The following is a 23,644-nucleotide window of genomic DNA, read 5'->3' on the forward strand; positions in this document are numbered from 1 at the left end:
TTTAAATAAAAAGATTCTATAGAAATTGTAATTACAATGAAAGTTTGGCATTGTTGTCCATAGTTGAAAAAAGCTGGTTTATGATCATACGTTTTCAGAGGCAGGTTTTGAAAATATATATACACATTATTAGAATTTATAGCCTTACTGACTTTTGTAACTTTTTTGCGTAAATGTGCTTGACTAGGGTACATTCTTCTGTGTTAGTGTAGGGTATTTCTGATTTACTGTAAGTGCAAGCAAAACTCTTGAGATCCCTTGGCCAAACCGAACCTTAGGACCGATAAGTTAAATGCCATTGAGCCAAAAGCCACTGGCTTCAAGAGTATTGTCTGTTTTCATCTGTTTGTACAAGGAGTGTTAAGAAAAGGGTGTTACTGATTCAAAATCCTCACATGACTGCATGAGGCACTGTAGAAATATTCTACCAATTTTAAGGTTTTGCATGATGTCAGCAGGCTGTAACAGGTATCCTTTCCCTGATTACCTGACAGTCATTAAATGTACATTTTACCTTCTTCTGATACCTTACTTTTGTGTTTTTTACAAGGTTTCTTCTGCTGAAGACTGGTCCTACGTAAGCAATTTTTCTCTCCATCGGCAGCATCATGACAGTGGCAATGTTCAGATGCTTCAAGAAGTTGGGTATCATTTCAAGCTTCCGCAGGGCACAGATCCTGTAAAGAGGTTCAAAGATACAATTTACCTCACTCAGGTAACAGTCACATCATCTATGTAGGTAGCTGCCAGTACTTGTTCCATTAGATTCTGTCAGCAGTTAAAGCTGGGCCTGTTCTGTTAGGTAATGCTCAGTCATACAGAAAGTTTCTATACTGAAGCATTTGAGAGTCCGTTTTAATTTGGAAATAGCTTCTCTCTCGTGCATTGGAGAGAGACTCCTATTTTTATCATAGTAGGGTTGGAATACTTCTCAGGGAATTACCCAGGAACTGGCTCAACTGGGATAAAGTCTGACAGTGTGTGCTACCTTGGTCCCTTTCCCCAGCTGGGCTCACTCATGAAGCTGGTGGCGGATGCAGGGATGTGCTGGCTTTCCATGGTATGAGATTATTCCCAGTGCTACATGTTACTCTGTGTTCCAGGGTGGGTGTGTTCTGCTCTTCATGTGGCCCCTGTAGGCTTATTGCTTTGATTTTTACCACATGGAACACACATGCTTTCGAAACAAGATTTTTTTTCTAGGGAATGAAGTTCTTTATGAATTAGATTATTAGTAGCTTTTATTTTGTTACATGCTCAGATAATGATAGTTTAGAGAATATAATTTAGGCTTTTTTTCAAATCAGGAGCTTATATTTTGTTCTTCATCCATAGTAGTTTTACCTCATGCTTGTTTTTTTTATTTGTGATTTCTGTGCAAGTTTTAAAAAATGTTAAGTAATTTTTGATGCTATTAGGCAAGTTTAAAGTGCTGTTAATTTTTGTTGTGTTTCAGGAAATTCAGAAACACTCTTGATTGAAATAACTGCACACTAAGTTTTTAATGTTTGAGAGTGCTGGCAGCAAGTTTTATGTAAAAACAAAACAGCTTGAGAATTTTAGGCATTCTTGACAAGAGAACAAGGATAGATGATGCTGTGAAACTGAAAACAGGGGTAAAACTTGCACAGAGGGGTCCAGACTCAAAAAGCTATGAGAGTTTCTGCAGGGTTAAGTCTGTCAAGGCCTTCCTAACAGGTTAAACCATTGAAGAATACCAAAATAAATCTAGCAAAAAGGATAAAGACAGTAACTTGGCTCAAGCGGTTAACTAGAACTGATATCTTTAGCTTTTGAGCTGTCCTAAAGATTTTTAACTTTATTTTAAGAATTTCTTTTAATACTTCCCCAGCCTAGTAATGTGCTTTGTGAAGAACATAGCAGGCTGTTTAGCATCTGTTGACAACTTGGCCAATGAACAATTTTGAAAAGTGTTTTTTAGATGAGGTGAGGAAGGAGAAAAGAAATGGGAGTGCAGATGAAGAAAGACTGCCCTTTTGGTGCAGAGTTTTGGCTTTATAGTGGGAATATGTGTTGTGAGTTCAGATCATAGGAGTTTAGACATCAAGGGAATGTGTACTGGCGGTAGTGCAGCATAACGACATTTGGCAGCTCTTGGGAGTTTAAAGTTATGTGCTACTGCTGTGAAGTCTGTGTTGTATGTTAATATATTCACACGTTTTGAAAGAAAGTAGAATACAATATACCAAAAATATTTTCTTATGTGTTTGTTGATCAAGGTGATGCAGGCTCAGTGCACAAAAACAGAAACTGAATTCTATCGTGCTAGTCAAAGTGAAATAATCAAGGGAGAAGGACACACAATGGGAGCTCTGTACTGGCAACTCAATGACATTTGGCAGGCACCTTCATGGGCTTCTTTGGGTAAGTTTTTGTGGCAGTCTGCTGAAAAGCACCAACTACCAGTCTTGTTTTGTTTTCCTCATCTGAACATGTCAAAATAAGAAGTATGGCTCTGCTCTGTCTCTTGGGTGACTTTACAAACCCTGAACTTATTTCTGTCCATCCTTTAGAAATGCTTTCCAGAAAAGTGTTTTTTTCAGGATCATCCTAAGAGTCTGTGAAAGTGGAAGAGGGTATAGAACAAAGCAATTATTTTCCCATGGAAGTTTTGCAGCTTAAATTCAAACTTAGCAGTCACCAATTCTTACCATTGTTTGAGCGGGGTTTAGTTTGGGGAAGTTAAAATTGTATGTAACTCTTAATTTCTTAAAAATACATATTTTTTTGTTTAAGCAGTATTATCATTTCTCCCAAGGAAATAATATCACTGAAGCCAGACAAAGCTGCCTATTAGGAAGGAGTGATGGTTAAGATTGAGGACACAATCCCCTTGTGAACTTCCAACTACCCTTCCTTTTGTTATGTAGAGGTGGATCTTCCCAATTGTATGTAATATATCTTCCAGGTTTTTCCAGAAAAAAATATTTACATTTTTTGCAAGCTTAATTATTTTAAAATTGGAAAAATCAGTTATTTCAAATTTGGAGACTTCTAATAAATTCTATTTTCAAAGGGGAAATCCCTGATCATATTTATTGTCTCAGCTGTACAGATACATTTATGCACCCAACCACCCTGGGTGAGAATGGACAGAGAGGGAGATAGTTGGGTAGGAGAGTAAGAAGAAACACCCATGCATAGTTTTACTTTCTATAATTTCGACAAATTTAGTTGATTTTGTCTTCTTTACCCCCAATGGTAAAATGATCAAAACCTCTCCCTTGAGTTGGCCATAATGCACTATCAAAAAACCAACAGAACTGTGATCCTGTTCTGAGCAGGATGGGATTTACAGTGTAAGACTGGGCCTCTAGATTTCTTCTATAGTCAGTTGAGGAAGAGGTGGTTATCTCCATACATGATTCATTGTGTCCTTAACTGTCTGATAACTGGGAGGAATTATCTTCTCTGTGCTGAATGTGATTTTCATAGAACTTCATATGAAACCTCTCACCCAGCATAGCTTCTGAGAAGCTCTTTGTAGGAGATGACTGGCTGGGATTTGGTGTCTAACGTGATGTCAGATGAGGTGAATCATTCTTTGTGATGAAATTATTCTGCTAATGTGCTATTTACAGATATGGTATCTCCTTATATATTATAATTTTTTTTTCTTTTTAGAACACAAAAACAGGGTAATCAGACATATAAAGAGATAAGTCACTCAGGCAATAAGAAATAGGGCAGGAATGAGGAATGTGAGGTATGAGGGAGGTGGCTATGTTTCATGTTCCATTTTGGCTAGAAGTCATTTTGTAAGGGAGAACTGTTCTATGGCAGCTATTCTATTGGGTATATTCTCTTTCAATTTTAGTTATTTCTTAAATATTCTGGTTTTGAAAATCTTGATTTAAGCATTTCATGAATGTGAAGAAATAAGAGTGAACTAGAAAAAGCTAAGAGTGTGAAGCTCTTGATCTGTCCTTCGAGCAAAATACCACTTTCCCTTCCTTTGAAAAAAAAATTAACCCACCCCATCTTTCCCCTCTTTCTCTGGGAGATGTTTGTCCCCCTCTCTTTTTGTTCTTTTTCTTTTTTTTTTTTTCATTTATTCATCCAAAGTAAGTAAGTGCAACAACAAAGGAAAACAAATTCTTGGAAGAAACAGGCTAATTTATTTAAATGTTAAGGCAATGGTCTAGCTATAATGCTCATCATTTGGGACTTTCTAGACTTGTGTTAGGAAATACAATATCCTGATGTTCATTTTTATGATTCTAGCAATGGGTGATGCTCTTAGGCTTTGAGTACCTCAAGAGAAAAAGATGCTTGGAAAAATGTCTCTTTGTAAAGACAGGTGTATTGATAGACTAAGAGATCGTGGAGACCATAAATGTCTTTTTAAGTACAGAGCTGACATCACTGTAGAAAATATATCAAATACTTGAATTATTCATGTGTTGCTGAAGTTGGTTTAGAGAAAAGAAGCTCAGCAGAGATACAGCTGTCCCTTTGTTTTGTTCTATTCCCTCAGTGGAATGAGGAAAGGTTTAATATTCATTTAATTAGGCAGTGTGGTAGAGGGATTTTGAAATGCTAATGGCTGGAATTATGCAAAACTTCGGAGAAATTAGTTTTATTTGCACTTCAAAAACACGTTTCTGCATCTTGTTAGATGGCACAGTAGTCTCACCAATGAGCGCTTTTATTTAAATCTGGTATTTCACAGAGAGCCATGGAGGGGCTTACATAATTTCCCCTACAAAGCAAAAATGTTTCCTCATGAAGGAGGGAGGGAAGAAGGTAGCAAATGTTTATCCTTTTAATTTTTATCTTTAAGATGTTTGCTTGGGATTGAATGAAAACACAGCACTGCACTCCTGTCATAGTATTTCTGCCTTCAGCTCAGAACTAAACACCTTTTATCACAACTGGGTTTTGACTGTTAGCTCTTAGTTGTGGAGCTGGTTGTGCCGTGTTGAATGCTTTAGCATCTATGCTGTGTGTTTCGGTGAAGAGTGCTGTAATACACATGGCAATTTATCTCTCTCCCACACAAGTGTAACCTTGAGGTACCCAACTCAGTTGTCACGAGGTTCCCTTGAACAGATAACTGGCTTTTATTGCAGGTTCAATATTTAGAGCCCCTGGTGAGCCCTGGTACAGGCTATTATGGAGAATAATTGATCTGAATTCATGAGACTGGAGTGAGGAAAGAACTAGCAGCATGTTTCTCGGGTTGCGTTTAATGGTGTGAAGTGATTAATTTAAAATCATTTCAGGGAGAACTGTTTGTTTTCACTCCTGCTATCAGTGTAAAAGCTTCAGGGAAGAGCCAGAAAAAAGGGTACTGGGGTCTCATTACAGACCTAATTTTAGTTTCCTGTTCTGAAGTTTGATACCACAGAGAGTGCCCACCCCATGTTATCAGAAAAAAATTGGAGAACTTGGATTTCTTTAAGAATTTATTTAAATGTGGTAGGAGGAGGAGAAAACCACCCCAGGGCTGTTTTAAATAACTTTTGACTCTTGCCTTTGGGCACGCATATCTGTAACAGGAAAGTTTAAGCCCAGAGATTTCTCACGATAGCTACTGATCTTCAGATTTCTTACATCCATTTTGGGGGGGGGGGGGGAGATGTGAAGGTATTTATATGCAACTTGCCTGTTTTTAAATAAAGAAATGTGGCTCTGGTCTTACGGAAATCAAGACAACAGATGAGCTGAAGGGGTTTTTAATCAGCGAGCTTCAGTTTTCTATGCTGTCTGAAGTTACTTTGACAATTGTATTACCAACATCCTGTTGCTGGAAAAGTTTTCTTTGAAAGACACTTCCTGTGTGAAACTGCTGCAGCTGTTGAGCTTTGGTTCTTTAGAATGGCTCTAGGTTTTTTGGAAAGGGAAATACCGACCTTAAAAAGCTGATCTCAGGTAAGCAGACTATGTTTTCAAACATTCCAAAACAATAGGTGTAGTGGTAGAATGGTTTTTTGAAATGGTACAAACTTTTAAATGTATGGTTTGTTTGGTTTGGTACATTTGTTGGGGTTTCTATTGATTTTGTTTCCCTGTGGAAGTGTAATGCCAAATTTACTCTTGAGTTTTTTCCTCCTCTGTACAGGTTTCTTGAGGATCTCTGTATCTGCTACCCAGATAGCAAACTTTCTCTCTTTCCCTCCAGTAACCACTGCAGTGTGGTTCCAACTGTGTAATCCATTTGGAAATCAAGGCACAGCAGAGATTGAGAGAAGGGCCCAAATCAAAGAGAAACACGATTTTATATTACACTAAGTAACAAAAACTGCCCTACATCAATTGCATTATTGATTTACGTATTTAAGACACTTGAAGCCTAGATTTTCATCATGTAAATTAAACTTAGGAAAAAAATTCAAGTCAATGGGCACTGAAACCACAGCCCATGCTGGGTAATTTGTCTGAACTCTGGTGGGCTCTGTCGGGGGTCTGTTGCACCGACAATTGAAATTCCTGAGAGTCCTGTAGCAGTCCTGAGAGTTTTAGAGATTTCAACCCCTCACAGACCATCCCAGCCCATTTCTTATACAAGGCCCATTGCTTTTATTTGTTAGATCAGGTACTGCCCTGCAGTTTACTCTCTTTCAGATAATCCATCCCCAGTCCAAATCTCTCATCTTCTGAAGTGTAATGACCCTAAAGTGTAATTTGTTAGCACTCCCTGTTATTGGTGGATTTGTGCTTTAAACCACCAATGTTTTCAGTCAGGAATTGTCCTTGGAATGCTAGAACATGCTTCCTTCTTATCACTAGGGGATCAGGCCCAACCAGCACAGGTTTATGAAAAGCAGGTCCTGCTTGACCAACTTGATCTTCTTCTGTGACAAGGTGACCCGATTTGGTGGATGAGGGAAAGGCTGTGGATGTTGTCATCTAGACTTTAACACCCATTTCCCACAGCATTTTCCTGAAGAAAAAGGCTGCTTGTGGTATGGTGCACTGTTCACTGCGAAAGCAAACTGGCTGGATGGCTGGGCCCAGAGAATGGTGGTGAATGGAGTTGTATCCAGCTGGCGGCCGATCACTAGCGGGCTTCCCCAGGGATCAGTATTGGAGCCAGCCCTGTTTAATACCTTTATCATTGATCTGAACAAGGGGATTTAGTGCACCCTCAGTCAGTTTGCAAACATCAAGTTAGGTGGGAGTGGTAGGAAGGCTCTACAGAGGGATCTGGACAGACTAGATTGATGTGCCGAGGCCAGCTCTATGAGGTTCAACAAGGTGAAGTGCCAAGTCCTGCACTTGGGCCACAACCACCCCGTGCAGAGCTACAGGCTGGGGGTAGAATGGCTGGAAAGCTGCCTGGAGGAAAAGGACCTGGGTGTGCTGGTCGACTTCAGGCTAAACATGAGCCAGCAGTGTGCCCAGGTGGCCAAGAAGGCCAATGGCATCCTGGCCTGTATCAGAAGTAGTGTGGCCAGCAGGACCAGGGCAGTGATTGCCCCTCTCTACTCAGCACTGGTGAGGCTGCACTTTGAATTCTATGTTCAGTTCTGGACCTCTCACTACAAGAAAGACATTGAGGAGCTGGAGCGAGTCCAGAGAAGGGCAAGAGAGCTGGTGAACACTCTGGAGCACAAGTCTGAGGAGCAGATGAGGGAACTGGGATTGTTTAGTCTGGAGAAAAGAAGGCTCAGGGGTGACCTTATCACTCTCTGCAATTACTTGAAAAGAGGCTATAGCCAGGTGGGGGTAGGCCTTTTCTTGAAAGTAACAAGTGACCGGACAAGAGGAAACGGCCTCAAGTTGTGCCAGGGCAAGTTTGAATTGGATCTTAGGAAAAATTTCTTCACTGAAAGGGTTGCCAAGGTTGTCCAGCGAAGTGGTGGAGTCACCATCCCTGGAGGTATTTACAAGTTGTATAGATGTGGCACTTAGGGATGTGCTTTAGAGGTGCACTTGGCAGGTGAACAGTTAACTTGATGATCTTAGAGGTCTTTTGCAACATAGATGGTTCTACAGTTCTGTATGCTGAGCAGCACCAATATACTGAGTATGTTCATCAGTTTGTCAACTGTCTGTTTTGAAGAAGCTCAGCAGCCTCTCCTGAAGTTTTCATTTAGACTTACCTCTTTGGTTTGTTTCAATACTATTAATTTCAATGGTGTTTTTTCTGGCAACAGACTGATCTCACAGCACAGTTGAATCTTGTATGGGTTTTCCAGGCAGATTCGAGCTTTTCTTGTCTTGTTCTTCAACTCGCTGAGAACAAGGTGATGTGTAAGGTGATAAGCTGGAGCTAATACACTTTGCTCTCCTTAAAGTTCATTTGTGTCTACGTGGAGTGCAGGCAGAGCATATTCAAGTCAGCTTGGGAAAGTCACAAACACAGCCTTTAAAGGATACATCACTCTGAATGAAGTCTTTACTTAAGAGATGTTTGAAAATGCTAAGAGCTTTGTACAGGCACCAAAACACAGAGAGGCAATTAGTTACAAGAAAAACATATTACTGAAAATATTTTTCAGCATCCATGGACTTTAAACCTGTTGCATAAAACAAAGAGCCAACAACAAGAATGAAATCAGTATCTAACTTTTCTTTCCTTATGAGATGCTGCAGCTGACTTGCTACTTCTTTTTAGTGCTGTTTCAATGACTGGATAATGATTGAGCAACAGCAGACTTAAAATGCTGACGGTGGGTGCTAGATGGAAGGTTAATAGAGGAAGAAATGGAAGCAGCTTTTCTTCCAAAATGATTATGTGGCACTGTTGCATCTGGCAAAATTGCTTTTTTTGGAGAGGACGCAATGTTTGATGGCTTTTCCAGTTTAATGGCAGACTTTCAAAGTATTAAAAGTAATGAGGTACATCTCATTAAAGAGGCAATGCGAACTGATTGGCATATGTCTGTCATGGACATACATATGGCTCTCATGAAGTAAGTGTTGTCTCTAGATCTTGGCAAATTCATTTTGCCAAGCTCAGAGTTGTCTTTGGTTTAAGAACTTGTTTTTTTGTCTTTGTTGCTACTGATGTTCCTCTAAGAAAGAGGGGACTGAAAAAGGTTAAGAAAGCACTTTGTATAAGCACCAAAAGTCAGATTCTGGTGTCTCTTTTTATAGTAGCGGTGGCTTGTGGCAATGCCAGTGTGTTCATCAGGATTCTCAACAACATAGATGCTCTTGCTGCTTGCTTAATGTGTGGTGTGCCGTGTCAGTTTTGTCACTTGTGCTTAAGGCTTTATTTAGCTGAATGGCAGTGTAGCAATGACAGGACCAAGAGGTAGAAAACGCAACCTTTTGGTAAAGTTCAAAGTAAAGCCTCAAGGAGCATCGAATCTTTAGAGTAGGGCCTTGCCTGGAAGGAAGCTAGAGTACCTTCAGTCATTCTTTGCACTTGGTAGAGGTACAAAAGGGTGGAGGAGGATGTTGTATTGCCGTAGCAGGACCAGAAAGCACAGGAAGAGATTGAGTGCCAAGGCAATCTTGGATTCAGTTTGAATCTTTCTTCCTTTTAACCCTTTACAGAGTATGGTGGTAAGTGGAAACTACTCCATTATTTTGCCCAGAACTTCTTTGCACCACTGCTGCCTGTGGCGTATGAAGATCAAGGTGTGTTGTACGTTTACGGTGTCTCAGATCTTCATGGGGACCAGAAGCTGACTTTGAGGGTAAGTGACACCTCTCTCACCACCCTTGTGCACCTCCTGCAAAAATGTGAGAAGCTGAAAGAGCACATCTTTGCATAACAAGCTTCAAGCTATGTTCAGTCACAATAAGGTGCAACTCTAGTCTTAATTCCTTCTTCTGTGAAGCAGTACACACTACTGTAATAAAAGATAGTGTTACCCCTAAGAAGATTAAAGTGCTTTGCTTTCAGCCTGTAGGTACAAGCCTGGAATTAGCTATTCTGTTGAAATATTAAAGGGATTGTTAAATAGAACAAAGTATGAAAAATGGTACCTCACTACTTAACAAAACTGTTCCTGGGTGTTAGAACTAAGCAGGGGCAGGAAAAAGGGATTGTACCGTTGCTTATCAGTACTCAAACTATACCACTTTGGGAAAAAGGACTGGATTATTTTCTGAAATATTGATAGAACATCAAGGTGTACTTTAATTGCAAGGTCACTTATGCAGTGTTATCATTTTTCAATTGATGCCTTAAACTGTTTTCTGATAATGCTGTAGAAACTGATAAGAATTTTTAGGAAGTATTTGGGCTGCTGAGTTGCCTTGTAGACCACAGTCTTCCTTTTCAACTTGTTACATTTTGTTGCTGTTAATCATGTGGCAACCAGATCCCAAATGAATTTAGGGACCATTTTGCACAATGAGATATAACTCCTGGCATAAAGTGTGTCCCATGTGAAAACTCTGGTAAGGATGGAAAAACAGATCTGGAATGACTCACTAGTCATTTTGGAACTAATAGGGTGAGTATGTCAAGTCCTAGTTCACTGCTCTGTCTGGTGGATTTCCATGAATTTTGAGATTGATAAGGTTGTTTATATATAGTAATATATGGTACAGAAAATGGTTCAATTTCTGGATAGTTCTTGGACTAGAACTGCACTTAATGAAATTGTTTATTTCTGGTCTGAGTTATTCTAACAGACTTAAATTCAGATTTTCTGATAACATCAGAAAATCATTGGCAGTAGGGTAGTTCTGATGAATACTGTATTTTGCACTTCAAGAAAATTTGGAACTTAACTTTTGAAAGGAGTTAAGATCTATTTCTGACTGCAGACTCCTGTTGAGGTAAAAAATAACCTAAAATTTATGAAATAAATAGCATTTTGTAATTCTCATGTGCTTATCTTCCAAATTATGCCTTTTTTTAAAGGTATGTTCATAATGCGTGCATGATGTTTGGGAGTGTATTTTACTGTATTAATATAACTCATAGTCTCTTTTAAGATGATGCAGCTTGCTTCTGTTTAATGGTGATTATGCAGAAACTCTAGCTTACCCAGTTGAGTTACATCAGATAAAACTGAGCAATCTTAAGAAAATCCTTTGCTTGACTTTTTTTAATCAAGGAGAGGAGGAAAGAGAGTCAACAAATTAGTCACTCACTAATTCCATTTCCCAGCACTCCCTTGGCAGAAATTGGCAATCCCCTTCTCTGGAGGAGCCTGGAGAAAACAAAAAGTCTTGCAGATCAAAAACAACAACAGCTCAAGACTGTTTGAAATGGACTAGCTGTTTTTAGAATGATCTAATTATTATGTCATATCTATTGTTTAAATCTTTGTAGAGTTTCTTGCTAGGTGGAAATCAGCTGGTGCTGTCAGGAAAACATCTATTGCAATGAGCAATCTGGAACCTAGGTTGCTGCATTGTTTTCACAGATGTAGCTTTTCTTCTAAGCTTTGTGCTCTCTCAACATGCTTCGATAGGTCGTTGCGCACACCTGGAGTTCTTTGGAGCCAGTATGTACCCTTGCCAAAGAAGGTGTGATTGTTAAAGCACAAAGTGCCGTGCCCATCTACAAGGAGTCCATAAGTGATGTTCTGGAAAGATGCAGAAATTGTACCAGGAAAAGCTGTGTTATTACTTTCTGTCTTGTGGGAGAAGATGGCCTCCAGAGTCCTACGAACCATTTCTTCCTTTCTTCACTAAAGGATGCTGTAGGATTAGAAAAGACCCAGCTTAGTGTAAGCATCAATCATGCTAAATTACTGCATTTGATTTTGCTAATCTTACTGGTTTGAGTGGTTTGCCTGCTATGCAGTGACTGGTTCCCCTGAATGTTCTTTTTCCTTAGTTGTTGCTGTTCTAGCTTCCATGTTGAGCTCAAAATCAGATTTTTTTTCTGTATCACTGTATGAATATCTAAATAAGACTGGTGGTTTGTTTGTTTTCATGTGTGTTTTTTGCCTGGGCTTTGTTTTTTTTTTTTGAATAATGAAGTCTCCCTTTCATTTTTTAGACTGTCTTTCACCTGACTGCTGCAGCATTACTCCTTTCCTACTCCTTTGTCCCTAGATAGCAAAAAGCATCATGACAAGTGTTTTGGCTTGCAGGCAGTAATGTCGCTATTAGGTGTTCCTAGTTCAGTTGAGTGTGGAGTGCATTATTGTCATGATATTTCCTCTATTTCCTTTTGAAGTGCTAGTATTTCCTCTTGAAGTGCTCATGCTCTAAGATCAGTGTACCATTGCTAACATGTAATATTCTGTGCTCCTTTCCTCCTTCTTCAATTCCCTGCCCTCCAGAAAGGGTTCTGATTTGCATAATAGTGATTATTTCTTAATAGCTGAAAGTGTGTCAGTCTTCTGAACAGGCACAAAAAGCATCAGTGTTGTGTAACATTTAATCAGTTTGGTGCTTTTCCTTAGATTTCTTCTGCTTCCAGCAAGCTTGCTGTGTATAGAGGGAGCATGCGTGCCCTGTGTCTGTACACACACACATTTTATTAAGCCTCATTTCTTAGCATGTACGTCTTATTGCAAAATTCTTATTTGTCACATTGGCAGGATGGGGACCTGTGCCTTCTCACATTTGGCTTTCAAACTGCAGCTTTGCTCTTTGGGACTAAACTAAACAAGGGGGGAATGGAGGTCTTTAATCTCTTTGAATCTGGACCAGCATAATTGCTTTACAAAAAGAAAATGGGCCAGATTTTCCCCTCTTATCTCTTTCATGGCAGTGCAGTCTGCCTCCTGCGTATACAAAGGAAAGAAATCAGCCTGTTTTTATTTTTTTTTCATCTGGTGGCACAATCTGGAGTCTGAGTCATGCTGTTTTGTTTTTTTTTTTTGTGGGCGACAACATCAATAATAAAAGCTCTGCAACTGGAACATCGTTAGGAAATTTCACTTCTTTATCCCATAGCTGTGTTGTCTCTGCAGTACAGATAGCTAACAAGGATAAATTCAAAGTGGTCATTTTAGGAAAGTATGCAGCTATGATTAAAAACATTTTTCTCTTTAGCAAGAAACTGGTGCTTCTATACCTAGTTAGTAACAAACTAACTAAATTTTCAAATACAGTGCTAATCCAAGAGCTGCTGTTCATAGCATTGCTTTTAAAAAGCATGGAGACATAAGTGTTTCTTCAGGAAACATGAAATGCAAAGGATGCGTGCTTTTTGTTAAAAATGAAAAGTGTTGCTTTTCGTGTAACTGGAATGTGACATCTGCACTGAATATAATTTGTTTTCTGTTTATATATAGTTAATAGGCATTTCAAAACTATGTTGCATAATATTTCATTATGGTGAATGGGGAGTGCTGCATGAAAATGCATTCTGGTTGGGATTTTAAGTCTCTCTGGGAGTAACTACTGGTAGAATTTGATATAAAACATTAAACCTTGTCCTGTTATTTTACAACTATTTTTTTTATATTTTTCTAAACACAGTATAAGGGCTTCACTGCCATGTTCCATTAAGATGAGATGACCTCCTGTGTTACTGTGATTTATTTTTTTTTTTGCCATCCTTTGCTTCTGTGTATTTCTACCATGGATTTAATTGGAATGGCAATTTAGTAGTTGTGAATTGATTGGTTGAGTGAAGTGTTATGAAAGGACAAATCTCTTTCACTGCAGTAAGTACAGGATACAAGTACTATGTACAAGTCAGATTACCATTTATTCAGTAACTGTAGTATTCTGTAGCAAGGCTGTAATAACATTTGCAGTTTTTGCATGATTCTTGCATATGAATCCTGTTGGTTTCCAGGAGAGAATATTAATTTGGATCAAATGTGGTTGTTCAGTCTGTGTTATGGGCATGCAGCTCTTTTACCAGTTTGGGTGTAACTGGGGTCTTCTTTAACATGCATATTTTCTTTTATTTATTTATTTTTTTATTTCTCTTTCAGGCTTCTGTATCCAAACAAGATGATACTTATATATTTGTTCTTCAGACCACTGCAATTGCTCCTTTTGTTTCTCTGGATGTAGGGAGTATAAAAGGCAGATTTAGTGATAATGGTTTCCTCATGACTGAAAAGAAGAAAGTGGTTGTGTTTTATCCTTGGGAACCTACCAGTGTTGAAGAACTACAAAATTCACTAACCTTGACCTCTCTGTTGGATGTTGTCTGAAAATACTTCGTTTCCTTCTGCTTGTATAAACAGTGAAACAGGAGGAGAAGAAAAATTAAACCAATTTTACTGAAGTTGAAGTGACATACAATTTGAGCCAACTGGAGAACATACTGTCTGTTCCTGTCATGTGTGAATTTTAACTGCTGGTTCAATGTAAAGATATCAACAGCAAAGCTTACATATAATATATGTGGTGTCTTGAAAGTACATCCATAGTTTTTCTAGTTTCACTATGCTTTAAGTGGAAATTCATCTTAGGATAACAGCAAGGTATGCTGGGGAGTAGGGGGAAGGGCAGGGAACGAAGCTGGGACAGCCTCCACAAGTACGCCTCCAAGTTATTTGATCTATCTACACCCAGATCAGGAGGGCACTAGTCCTACCCTTTCAGATCTATGGCTGTCATCCTTTAAGATGGCCTGCCTGCCTCCTGCAAGGCATGAAACCTGGGCTGTCGAGTCAGACATCAGGCAGATCTGTTCCCCTTTCTGAAAGAGGAATTCAGTACAAGACTTGTTTTCTGCTCTCTTTTCATGCAAAATAAGCAACAGCCTTTGAGAGCTCTGTATCTAGCTTTGACTATGCCCAGAGAGCTGCAAGTGCAGTCACAAACCTTTTGCTGCTGTGTGGGATTCCACATAATGTGCCATGTGAGAAAAGGAGCGGGGAGAAGAGTTAACCAAAGGTGCCAAGAGAAAGGAGGCAGTACAGAGTAGAAATGGTGACGTAAGAGAACCACAGAGGTACAAGTGACTGTTTTTCCTCTACTAAATGCAGAGTGCAGTGGCTGCTGTTCTCGCTCAGACGCTGCTGCACAGACATTCTGTTACCTCTTGGCATTCCTCATGAGTGATCCTGTGCTCCACACTGATCCTCCTCTCTTTCCAACAAATTAAAACCTCAACATTTTTCTTTCTATGGTTCCCCATAGAAGACACTCTTGACTCATTATTACATCTGGTGGCACACTGAACTCCTTAGTCTATACAAAGTAATGGTGGTTCACCTTCTGTTCTGTTTCCAACTATGTTTTTAAAATGTTTAGGTTTCTCATAGAAATGTCATCTCACTTTGGTATTCAATACAAAGAAAATAAGCTTGCTTCAGCATGGTGGACTGCTGTAGCCTGTGGAGCTGAAAGCCTGAGGGTTTGGCTGTCACGAAATCAAGGCCACCGAGCCGCTCTCAGTGAGCAGGTTGCTAAACAGTGGGCTTGTCTGTCAGATGTGGTTTGAAATGCAGGTGGGATCTTGCCGGGATTCCACCAAGAATCCCCTCACAGTCCAAGCAAGTATTCATTTTCTTGCAGAGCAGAATCGGCACCATAGTAGGTGGTGTTTGAACAAGCTCTACCGGTGATGTCCATCTGTGTTGTAAAAGCACCACAGGTGATATTTGCCGGTGGTGGTGGGGTCTCGAGCTCGTGTGGGGCGAGTAGCTGTTCCACTGGACACTTAGAGACCTTGGACTGGAGGTTGTTTTCTTGCAGCGATCACAGTTTTAATGGGCAGAGATATGAGCATGTTGACTAATCCTTGGTGATCTCTGGTGCTTTTGAATTGGGTGTTAACAAAAAAATGACATACTCCTGAGCAAGAGAAAGAACTTAAGGATGAAAGGGAAATGATAAATGGAAGTTGCTTACAAATTCTTTATTAGGTCAGCAAAACAACTAACTGCATTTGCCTTGGAGGTGTTTTCTGATTCAACACTTGTCCTAGCTAAAAGAAGACATGAAAACAATCAAAATATGGAGGTGTATGTGCCAATGTTTATAGGTTATGCAAAATAAATAGAGAAAATGACAGTCACGAGTAAAACTTAACAGTTAGAAAATGCAGATATTGATAAAGGAAATTAAAAGTTATCTGAAAGGCATCCTGTGCCAACAATACAAAAAAAATTCTTCAGTTTTTTTGGTGTCCTGGCATCAAAGTGAAATCAAAGCAGCAATGGTGTCAATATAAGGTAAGGATGAAAAAATGTGGAAAAAATATGATTAATAAATACTGCTGCAGTGTATTAGAAAAAGGGCAGGTTTTGTTGATGTCTTTCTTTTATGGAGAAATATTTCTTCCAGCAACATCTAGATAGAACTTCAAAATGGCACTTAATAGTGTTTAAACAAGTGACTCTGTCAAAGCTTTATTTATTTAAGACAGTCAAGAAGATTGTCTGGAGGTGGGTGATATTTGTTCTTAGTGCATCTCAGCATAGGAGTGAAGTTTGAGATATGCAGAAAAGAGCTTTTGGATTGCTAGAAGCTACAAACCATGAATTTGGATAACTGTGACCTTGTTTAGCCTGTCACAAATTTTAAGCAAAATCATGAAAGAAATGATGTGGTACGTGATTAATAAATGGTGAAGTGGCTATGCAACTAATGTCTACCAGCACAGTTAGGTAGAACAGCATTCTTTTATGTTTTTTTCCCCTATTGCTTTCTGCAGTTACCAGATTGATGTGAAAAGGTTCAGGCAATTTTTTTGATTGCTGTTTTTGAAGGTCAGAAGCTCCCTAAGGAACAGGTCCATTCTTTCTCACTGGAGAGCTTTAATTTAGCACTAGGTGCTGTTATGAAAGATTAGCAGTTGCTTAAGCCAAAATGCTTGAGCTCAAAACAGAATTTAATGGGGAAGGTTCACTTCCATTATTGTCTTACTATCCTTAATACATCCTTTTGATTTCCTGGTGTTGTACCAGGAAGCTGTTTATAGAAGCTGTTCTCTGCCCCATGCAGCAGTGGCTGTAACATATGCTTTGGTTAACCATTTTCCCTTGGTACTTTTGCAGTTGCATACTGTGCTATACTTCGTTACATTGTTCTGCTGTTGTCTCAGATCAGGGCAAAGATAGGAATGCAGGTGAAGAGATATTCAGGGTACCCAGCACTCATATCAACACATCCATCTGTAGCCACCTGAGTGTTGTTGCAGCTCCTGGGCAGCACCTGTATTGCCAGTTCTGTCTGATGGGCAGGGGTTCAGGAGCAGGAGCATTGGGAGGAGCATATGATGAGTGTCATGGTGCTTGTCCTCAGTGCCATTAAATTATTGGTGGCAGCAGTAGAGGGGACTGGGCTCATCAGTGTTCTTTCAGGGTGGACCCTTGCTATGTTTTGTTCAAGGACCCGTGAGTTTACTTGTGCTGATGGCCTTTCTTTGCTCTCGGGCCCCCTCCTGGCTATTCTCCACTGATGGCAAAAGTTAGCAGCCAGAGTGCACTTCAGCCATGACCAATGCCCTTCCAGAACAGAACTTGAGAGCAGGTTTGGGACGAACACTGTATGGCGTTGGCTGATTTGTTGTCCTAAAACTGGTCTCTGGCAGAGATTTGGCTCTGAACCTATTCAGGATTTGCAGAGACCATTTTGAGCTTTAGGGGGCACCTCTTTGTTGGTACTTTCTGCCACATGTGGAAGCCTTATTTTGCTCCAGTTTACTGGAGCATGTCCTTGGAAGCTTTTTCAAGTTCTTCTGCATCTTCTCCAGGAAAGAAGCATGCAAATGTATCTGAAAGTTCCTCTCTAAGACAGTGTTCATAGTTTGTCAGTCTTTGTTGTTACCTGTTGTTTGCATACCTTTTGGCCTAGACAGTTTTTCTGGCTTAGAGGCACATCTTTTTTCAGTACTTTTATTTCTATTAGTCCCCTTTTGGTTTTGGAGATGTGTAGCAGACACATTTTTCAGGCACTTGTAGCAGTGTCAGGAGCAGAGAAACAAGCCAATGAGTTTCTTATTCTTGGGACAGGACAGTTGGGTTTTGTAGCTTACAAGCCAGTCTTTATATTGTCAGAATGACAGTTTTCTTTCTTACCCTCTGAGTAGTAAGTTAAGTCATCCAGGGACTTGTGGTTAGAATGTTTAAGGACATGTTCCAGTCAAAGAACTTGGTCTACATAACTCTGCTTTCCAGTCAGATGTTACACAATAGTGAAATTGAAGTCCCAGTTTAGTTTAATTAGAGTGGAAAAACAAAGCTTAAATGAAAAAAGGGCATCTTTCTGTAGGAAGTAGAGTCAGTTAGTAGAGACCCATAAATATCTGGTTTGATTATTAGTGTGTATCATAGCCAAAATAAAAGGTGTCTCTGGTCTAGGTGACTGCAGCAAAGGAAACGCGCTGCAGCATAAAGGGAAACAACACCCTGAGGTGTCAGGAGGAAGGCACTGAGCATGGCTGCTTGCCAGGACCTGTTCAGGCAGCTCTCCTTTGGGAGTTGATCTTGAAATTTTTTTATGGGTTCCGTGAGTTCAAAGTGGTTCAGGATTGCTCTTTCTTTGCATAGCTTTTTTTTACTTTGAGGCTGGCTGGGTACCTGGTTGACTCTGTGGAGGGGAATGGCTGTGGTAGAACCACTGACCTGTGGATTGAGCCAGGCTTTATGGCCTGGTGGGGAGCTGGGTAATCCAGAACAGAGTTTTAAGTAAGAAAGAGTCTGTTGAGCTGGTGGCCTACTGGGGAAGCAGCTCTTGTTAGATGGAGGAGCTGAAAGTTTCAATCCTGTTTCATGGTGGTGAAAAACCAAAACCTTAAATGGCAGCCTCTGATACCTCTTTGCAAACATTGCGATTGCCAGGCATTGCACCTTCTCTGTCTTCTCCTGTTGTAGCAGTCCTCTTTACCTGTTGTAAGTACGCTAAATAGTAATACTTGGGCATGCTGGCCCTGCAATTCTGTCTTACCAACTAACATGGACTATACCAGGGTTTAAGCTTCAGCCCATTTCCCCAACAACTGTAAAGGAGTGATGGTGTGAGCCAGGCCTCAGGTGGTTTCCTATGAAAGAAATAGGGGAAATCTTCATCTCTTGTTATTCCATGGTAGTGTTAGGGCAGTAGGAAGCTGTGGTTGGGTTGCGCAGCGTGCACACTGGTGAGGATCCAAGGGCAGCACATAAAGAAGCGGGCTCAGTGTTTAGAACAGTGACGTGTTTTGTTTATCCAGCCATCTGTTACCCATCTGGAAGTGCTCTGGCTACAGATTTTGGGTTGTACTGTAGCCAAAGATAGACTTTCTTCCCTGGGATGATGAAGACAAGAAGATACTGAGGTGACTGCACATCTGAAAGAGAAGTGAGGCAGTTGTCATGCCCCTGTCTTTCTGGCAGATGTTGTATTAGCTATCCCAGAGGCATGATGCTGCTCTGTGCCTGTGTGGGCTGACTCAGCTGGAATGCTGGCAAGTGCCATGGTGGGGCATAGGTTAACAGGTGTTAAGTCTGTCACAAGTGTTTTCCCTTGCAGTATGTAATGAAGGCCACTGATCTGCTAGAGCTCCTCTGTATTGTAAATAAAGCAAGGGTGAATGGATGGCTGAAAAATTGCTACAGTGGTTGAGTTTAAATGAGGCCATGGGGAAACCTCTGCAGGCTTTGAATAATAACAGACATACTACAGCCTGGCTCTAAGCGGGACATGAGGCTGCTTCATAATGCTGAATGCAGAAAATCAACTCCTTGGTAATTAACTTGTGTTGTCTTTTCCTGTAGCTGTAGGAATCTTTGGAAGCCAGCAAAAGTGTGTACTGCACCTTTGGCGGTAACTTTAGAACTGCTCTGTTGCTAAGGGTGATCATCCAGAAGAGCCAAAAGCTGTGGACCGTGGGTGAGCATTGACCACTGCACCCTGAGCTAACAAATCGGCAGTACCATTCCTGTCACTTGGAGGAAGCAAGGACAGTGGTTCTTTTTCTTAAAATGTTGGAAAAAAGCATTTTACTTGCCCAGACAAGGGAAAAAAGAGGCTTTATACACCAGCACAGGTAGGTAACATTCTTATCCTTCCTGCAGTCCACAAAATTTCAGAATGCTTCCTAGAACTTCCCACTACCACACTGATTTCCAAGTTTGTAAATACACCCAAATATGATGCCAAGAAACTTACAGCTGTGGTAGCCAATATAAAATCAAGGGCAGTTTAACTTTCTGAATAATCCACTTTACATCAAATGTAGAGAAGATCCATAGTGATCTGTTGTCACAACTTTTGCTGCATTCCACAAGTTTCTGATGTTTATTACTGCAGTACAGTAGCAAAATAGTGAAGCAGGCTCCATTCCACTGCAAATGCAGATTAAGTTTAGAATTATTTCAGATTTTGATCCTCACTGTAAGTAAGTTAAAATTTAATACTAAAACTGAGAATGCCCGAAGGTTACATTCCAGGGTGGAAAAAAGCTTAATTACATAATCTTTCTTCTTTTAATACTGAACCATTTGAATATTTCAAGTGTTGCAGGTAAATCTGTGCCATTACTGTCAAAGTGAGAAGAAGCTTGATTAGAACTCAAAAGAACAAACCCATGAAACCAGCTTTTAAGGATCAATTCGAGGTTGCTGGTTAATGATTTTTGCTCATACCTTCAACTTCAGTGCTTTAATTACTAATGGAAATAGGCACCAGGCTGCTTGCAGTGTGATGCAGTGCACAAGAAGAGCCCACTGTGGAATAGGCCTAGTCAGAACTGCTCATCCAGCCACAGCGCAGAGAAACCCTGCTCTTGAGTTTGACAGGTTGTTGGGTGTTTCTTCTTGTTTCTGCACATATCTTAAAAAAACCCAAACTTATTCCTGACTTTTGAGAACTTAGTGAATAATAGACTTCTCAGTTTTGTTTCCTCAGGGTACCATGGAATAGAATGGGGACAACATCCTGTGCTACAATGTGTAGTGAGGTCCTCATGCTAACTTGCTGTGCTGAATGAAACCATTAAGCCTAAGTTACACCATTACTACTCTGTGAGAAATGTTTCCCTCTATAAGCCAGGTGTAGACAGGAGCTCTCAGGCAGCTGATTTCTGGATTCTTGCAGGACTGTAGCTGTAGTTTATTCTATCACACTTGTGAAATAGGAATGGCACTATCTTTCTTGGCAAGGAGGTGTAAGGATGAATATCTGTTTGAGGTGAGCAGATACGATGATGTGGTCGATAAATACATCTTGACAGTTCCCTGATGCGAACACATTTGCTTTAAATGTTCAAAACTTGTCTGTGTCACACTGTCTCTTGCTAAGCCTCATTCCTCTGTATGTATGTTGCCTTCATCCTCACACCTGCAAGGAGCCTGACCTTCTTCCAGGTGCCATCAGTGCAAGAATCAGTGTGCCCTGTACAGGATGACCACTACTACTAAGAAAAAAGGTCGAGCAGAAGAGCACAGTTGTGTGTTTTAGTGTTTTAACTGAGCTGCTTGCAATAAACACTAGGCTCTCCAGCAGGTTTGCTCTGCCAAATGGAACTACATCAGACACAAATGTCTCCTAGTAGATGTCCTGCCACTTTCTGTAGTGTGTCCTACACGAGGTGCTGTGTTCTATCTCCTCCTCTTGCCTAGTTCTAACAGACTGTGTGGAAGATGCAGAGGGTTTATACAGATGGGAAAAGTTGTCCTATTATGTGACTCAACTGTAGAAATTTAGTGTTCCAGTTTGAATTACTGAGAACACTTTTAAAATTAAGCTTTTTTCTATCTCTAAACAAAGAGGGGAAAAAAATAAAAGGACCAAAGTGTCTTTTGTTAAATATACTGAAACTGAGATGCTGCAAGGAAAAAAGCTGCCAGACTGCCATTTAAAGCACTTCAATACACAGGGCCTAGGGGACCTGCTGTTCATTGCATGATCACTAACCTGATGAATAGCTATTATACAGCATTTGGTCATTAAGTGCTTAAGGAAATATAGGCCCAGGTGTCTTCTGGTGGTTTAAAAGCAGAGCTGGTCAGAACTGAGGCTAAAAAGCGTGAATCAACAGTCAGGGTGCACTGGTGACCTGTAGGATTGTAGAAACCTCAATAAAAATCTCTGCCAGCTCCCTGAGTTGGACAGCAGCTCATCTGGGGTTCAGAAAGCCCCTCCACCCTCAGAGTATGAGAACTTTTGCCTGTTTCTATTAGCCAAGTACATTAATTGAACAAAAATCCTTATGCCTTAGATGCTGCATATGCAGGTTATACATACAATAACTGAAAGAAAGAATGGCATTCTTACTATTATTCATCATGTTTCCCTGAAAGTAATTAAAATAGTAATTCAGCTGGATATAAAATTAGTTCACAAGGTTTTTTCATTACTTATGGTTTAATTCATTACAGCAACTACTGCTCTAAATGTAGCCATTCTCAAGGTTTATCTTTATTCATTTTCTCAGGAGTGACACCAAGGTTACTGAAGACTGAACTGAGCCAAGAGCAACCCTGTCAAATCTCCATCTTTGCACCACGAAAACTGGCTACAAGTGAGTGACAATGGTACAATGCTGCTGGTTGCTTTTTCATCATGAAATCTGATACCTGCTCTGTACTTTTAGTTGGGCCAACATCAGTAACAGTTACACTCACTATCTCAGAATTAATGTGAAACAAGAAACATTGCTCATGAGCACAGTTATTACAGGAGTTTCTAGATAGCCTAAAGGAGAACTGTCTCATCAGTTTTGCTGAGACACTAAATAGTTGGTTTCAGTGTAAATGAACATTCTGCTGCCATAATTATGAGAACTGAAACAAGGCAGAGGCTTTAATTCCAAAGCACAAAGCACAGCTGCTTAGCAGTTGCTGATGCTCCTGCTCTCCCACCAAAAAAGATGCTTCAAGCTTTAAGACAGGTGGCTTGCAACCCTTTATTTATTTTAGTATTTGGAAATCAGCATGCTCTTCTATCAGTGACTAAAACTGAAATGCTAAATCTTCAATAACTCTACTTGAAAGATATGTAAAAATCACAGCAAGCATAGACAAGAGAATTAATTTTAGGGTTTTATTATAAAAGTAAAATAAAAATAAGCATTTAAAAAGCCCACTTTTTCAAACAGGAACAGATATAAAAAAACTATTTACAAGTAGGAAAATGCCAAACTGGAAAAAGATTTTGAATAAGAGGCACCAAAGTGAAATTTAAATACATTATTTGAAATATACAAGATTCTTTTTTTAGGATTTTCTTTTTTCTCTGAATTGTCACTGTTATGATTAATGATTTTTCTTTGCCAGCTATATTAGGAGCTTTTTTCGTGCAACTGTGCTGCAAAAATTATGAAGAGACGAGCTAGAAACTGTATCCTTTGATTGCTCTGTGTGCCTTACCTCTTTTTTGAGTTCGTATTATGCTTTAAGGAGTGACTTTCATCTGTAAAAGAAAATCCTCACAACCCAGAAAAGCTCAGTCGGTCTTTCACAGCGTCCAGTCCTGTGTATTAATGTGGCAGTAGAGCCCTGGTTATTGTATATGGCTTGTAAATGAGTAAAATTAAATGTACTTGAGGAAGGAAGCAGTGTCTAGGAGTTGCATGCTGAAGCTGCCATTGCTTCTGGTTCGGGTGGGATTCTTCCAGTGCACTTTTGGCTGTGAATTCACTTCCCTCTGACCAGGACGACACTGATATAATTTTTAATGTTGCATTTGTTCCTGTAACTGCATATTGCTAATTAAACATTACTATTCGGCTATATAATTGCTTTGGACTGAACTTTCATGTCTGTAGCCCAGGGCCATTTTGCTCAGTGTTAGTGATGACTTGCTGTTCAGAGAGTCTGAATAAGTAAAACTCAGTTTGCGGAACGAGGTCTCCACACCACTGTCACACGTGCTTTCGTTGTCTTGAAATTTGCTGTTATAAAGCTCACCTGAGGGAGAGAGA

General features: G+C 40.0%; 2 protein-coding genes and 1 long non-coding RNA gene across 5 annotated transcripts in view; 2 read left to right on the top strand and 1 right to left on the bottom strand.

Annotated features, from left to right (window-relative positions):
• The window catches only part of MANBA (mannosidase beta), a 47,359-nt gene extending 33,146 nt beyond the window's left edge, over nt 1-14,213 (top strand). Inside the window, exons 13-17 of the mRNA XM_027677134.1 lie at nt 551-715; nt 2,241-2,385; nt 9,472-9,614; nt 11,349-11,606; nt 13,779-14,213. Coding sequence (XP_027532935.1) covers nt 551-715; nt 2,241-2,385; nt 9,472-9,614; nt 11,349-11,606; nt 13,779-14,003 — 936 coding nt within the window. The 3' untranslated portion in view covers nt 14,004-14,213. The remainder of the gene's footprint in view (nt 1-550; nt 716-2,240; nt 2,386-9,471; nt 9,615-11,348; nt 11,607-13,778) is intronic.
• A 1,200-nt stretch (nt 14,214-15,413) lies between these two features.
• On the top strand, nt 15,414-23,105 carry LOC113964634. Its single transcript, XR_003533241.1, has 3 exons — nt 15,414-19,611; nt 22,157-22,243; nt 22,998-23,105. It is a non-coding gene; the product is annotated as an uncharacterized LOC113964634 (long non-coding RNA).
• Nucleotides 22,617-23,644, bottom strand: part of NFKB1 (nuclear factor kappa B subunit 1) — a 56,469-nt gene continuing 55,441 nt past the window's right edge. The window contains exon 24 of one of the 3 annotated variants that reach the window (XM_027677132.1): nt 22,617-23,630. In XM_027677132.1, coding sequence (XP_027532933.1) covers nt 23,443-23,630 — 188 coding nt within the window. In that variant the 3' untranslated portion in view covers nt 22,617-23,442. The remainder of the gene's footprint in view (nt 23,631-23,644) is intronic. The other 2 variants (XM_027677131.1, XM_027677130.1) reach the window with 2 other exon arrangements.

Source organism: Neopelma chrysocephalum, unplaced genomic scaffold (genome assembly GCF_003984885.1).
Source record: "Neopelma chrysocephalum unplaced genomic scaffold, ASM398488v2 Primary Assembly neopelma1_42b, whole genome shotgun sequence".
Lineage (NCBI taxonomy): Eukaryota > Metazoa > Chordata > Aves > Passeriformes > Pipridae > Neopelma > Neopelma chrysocephalum.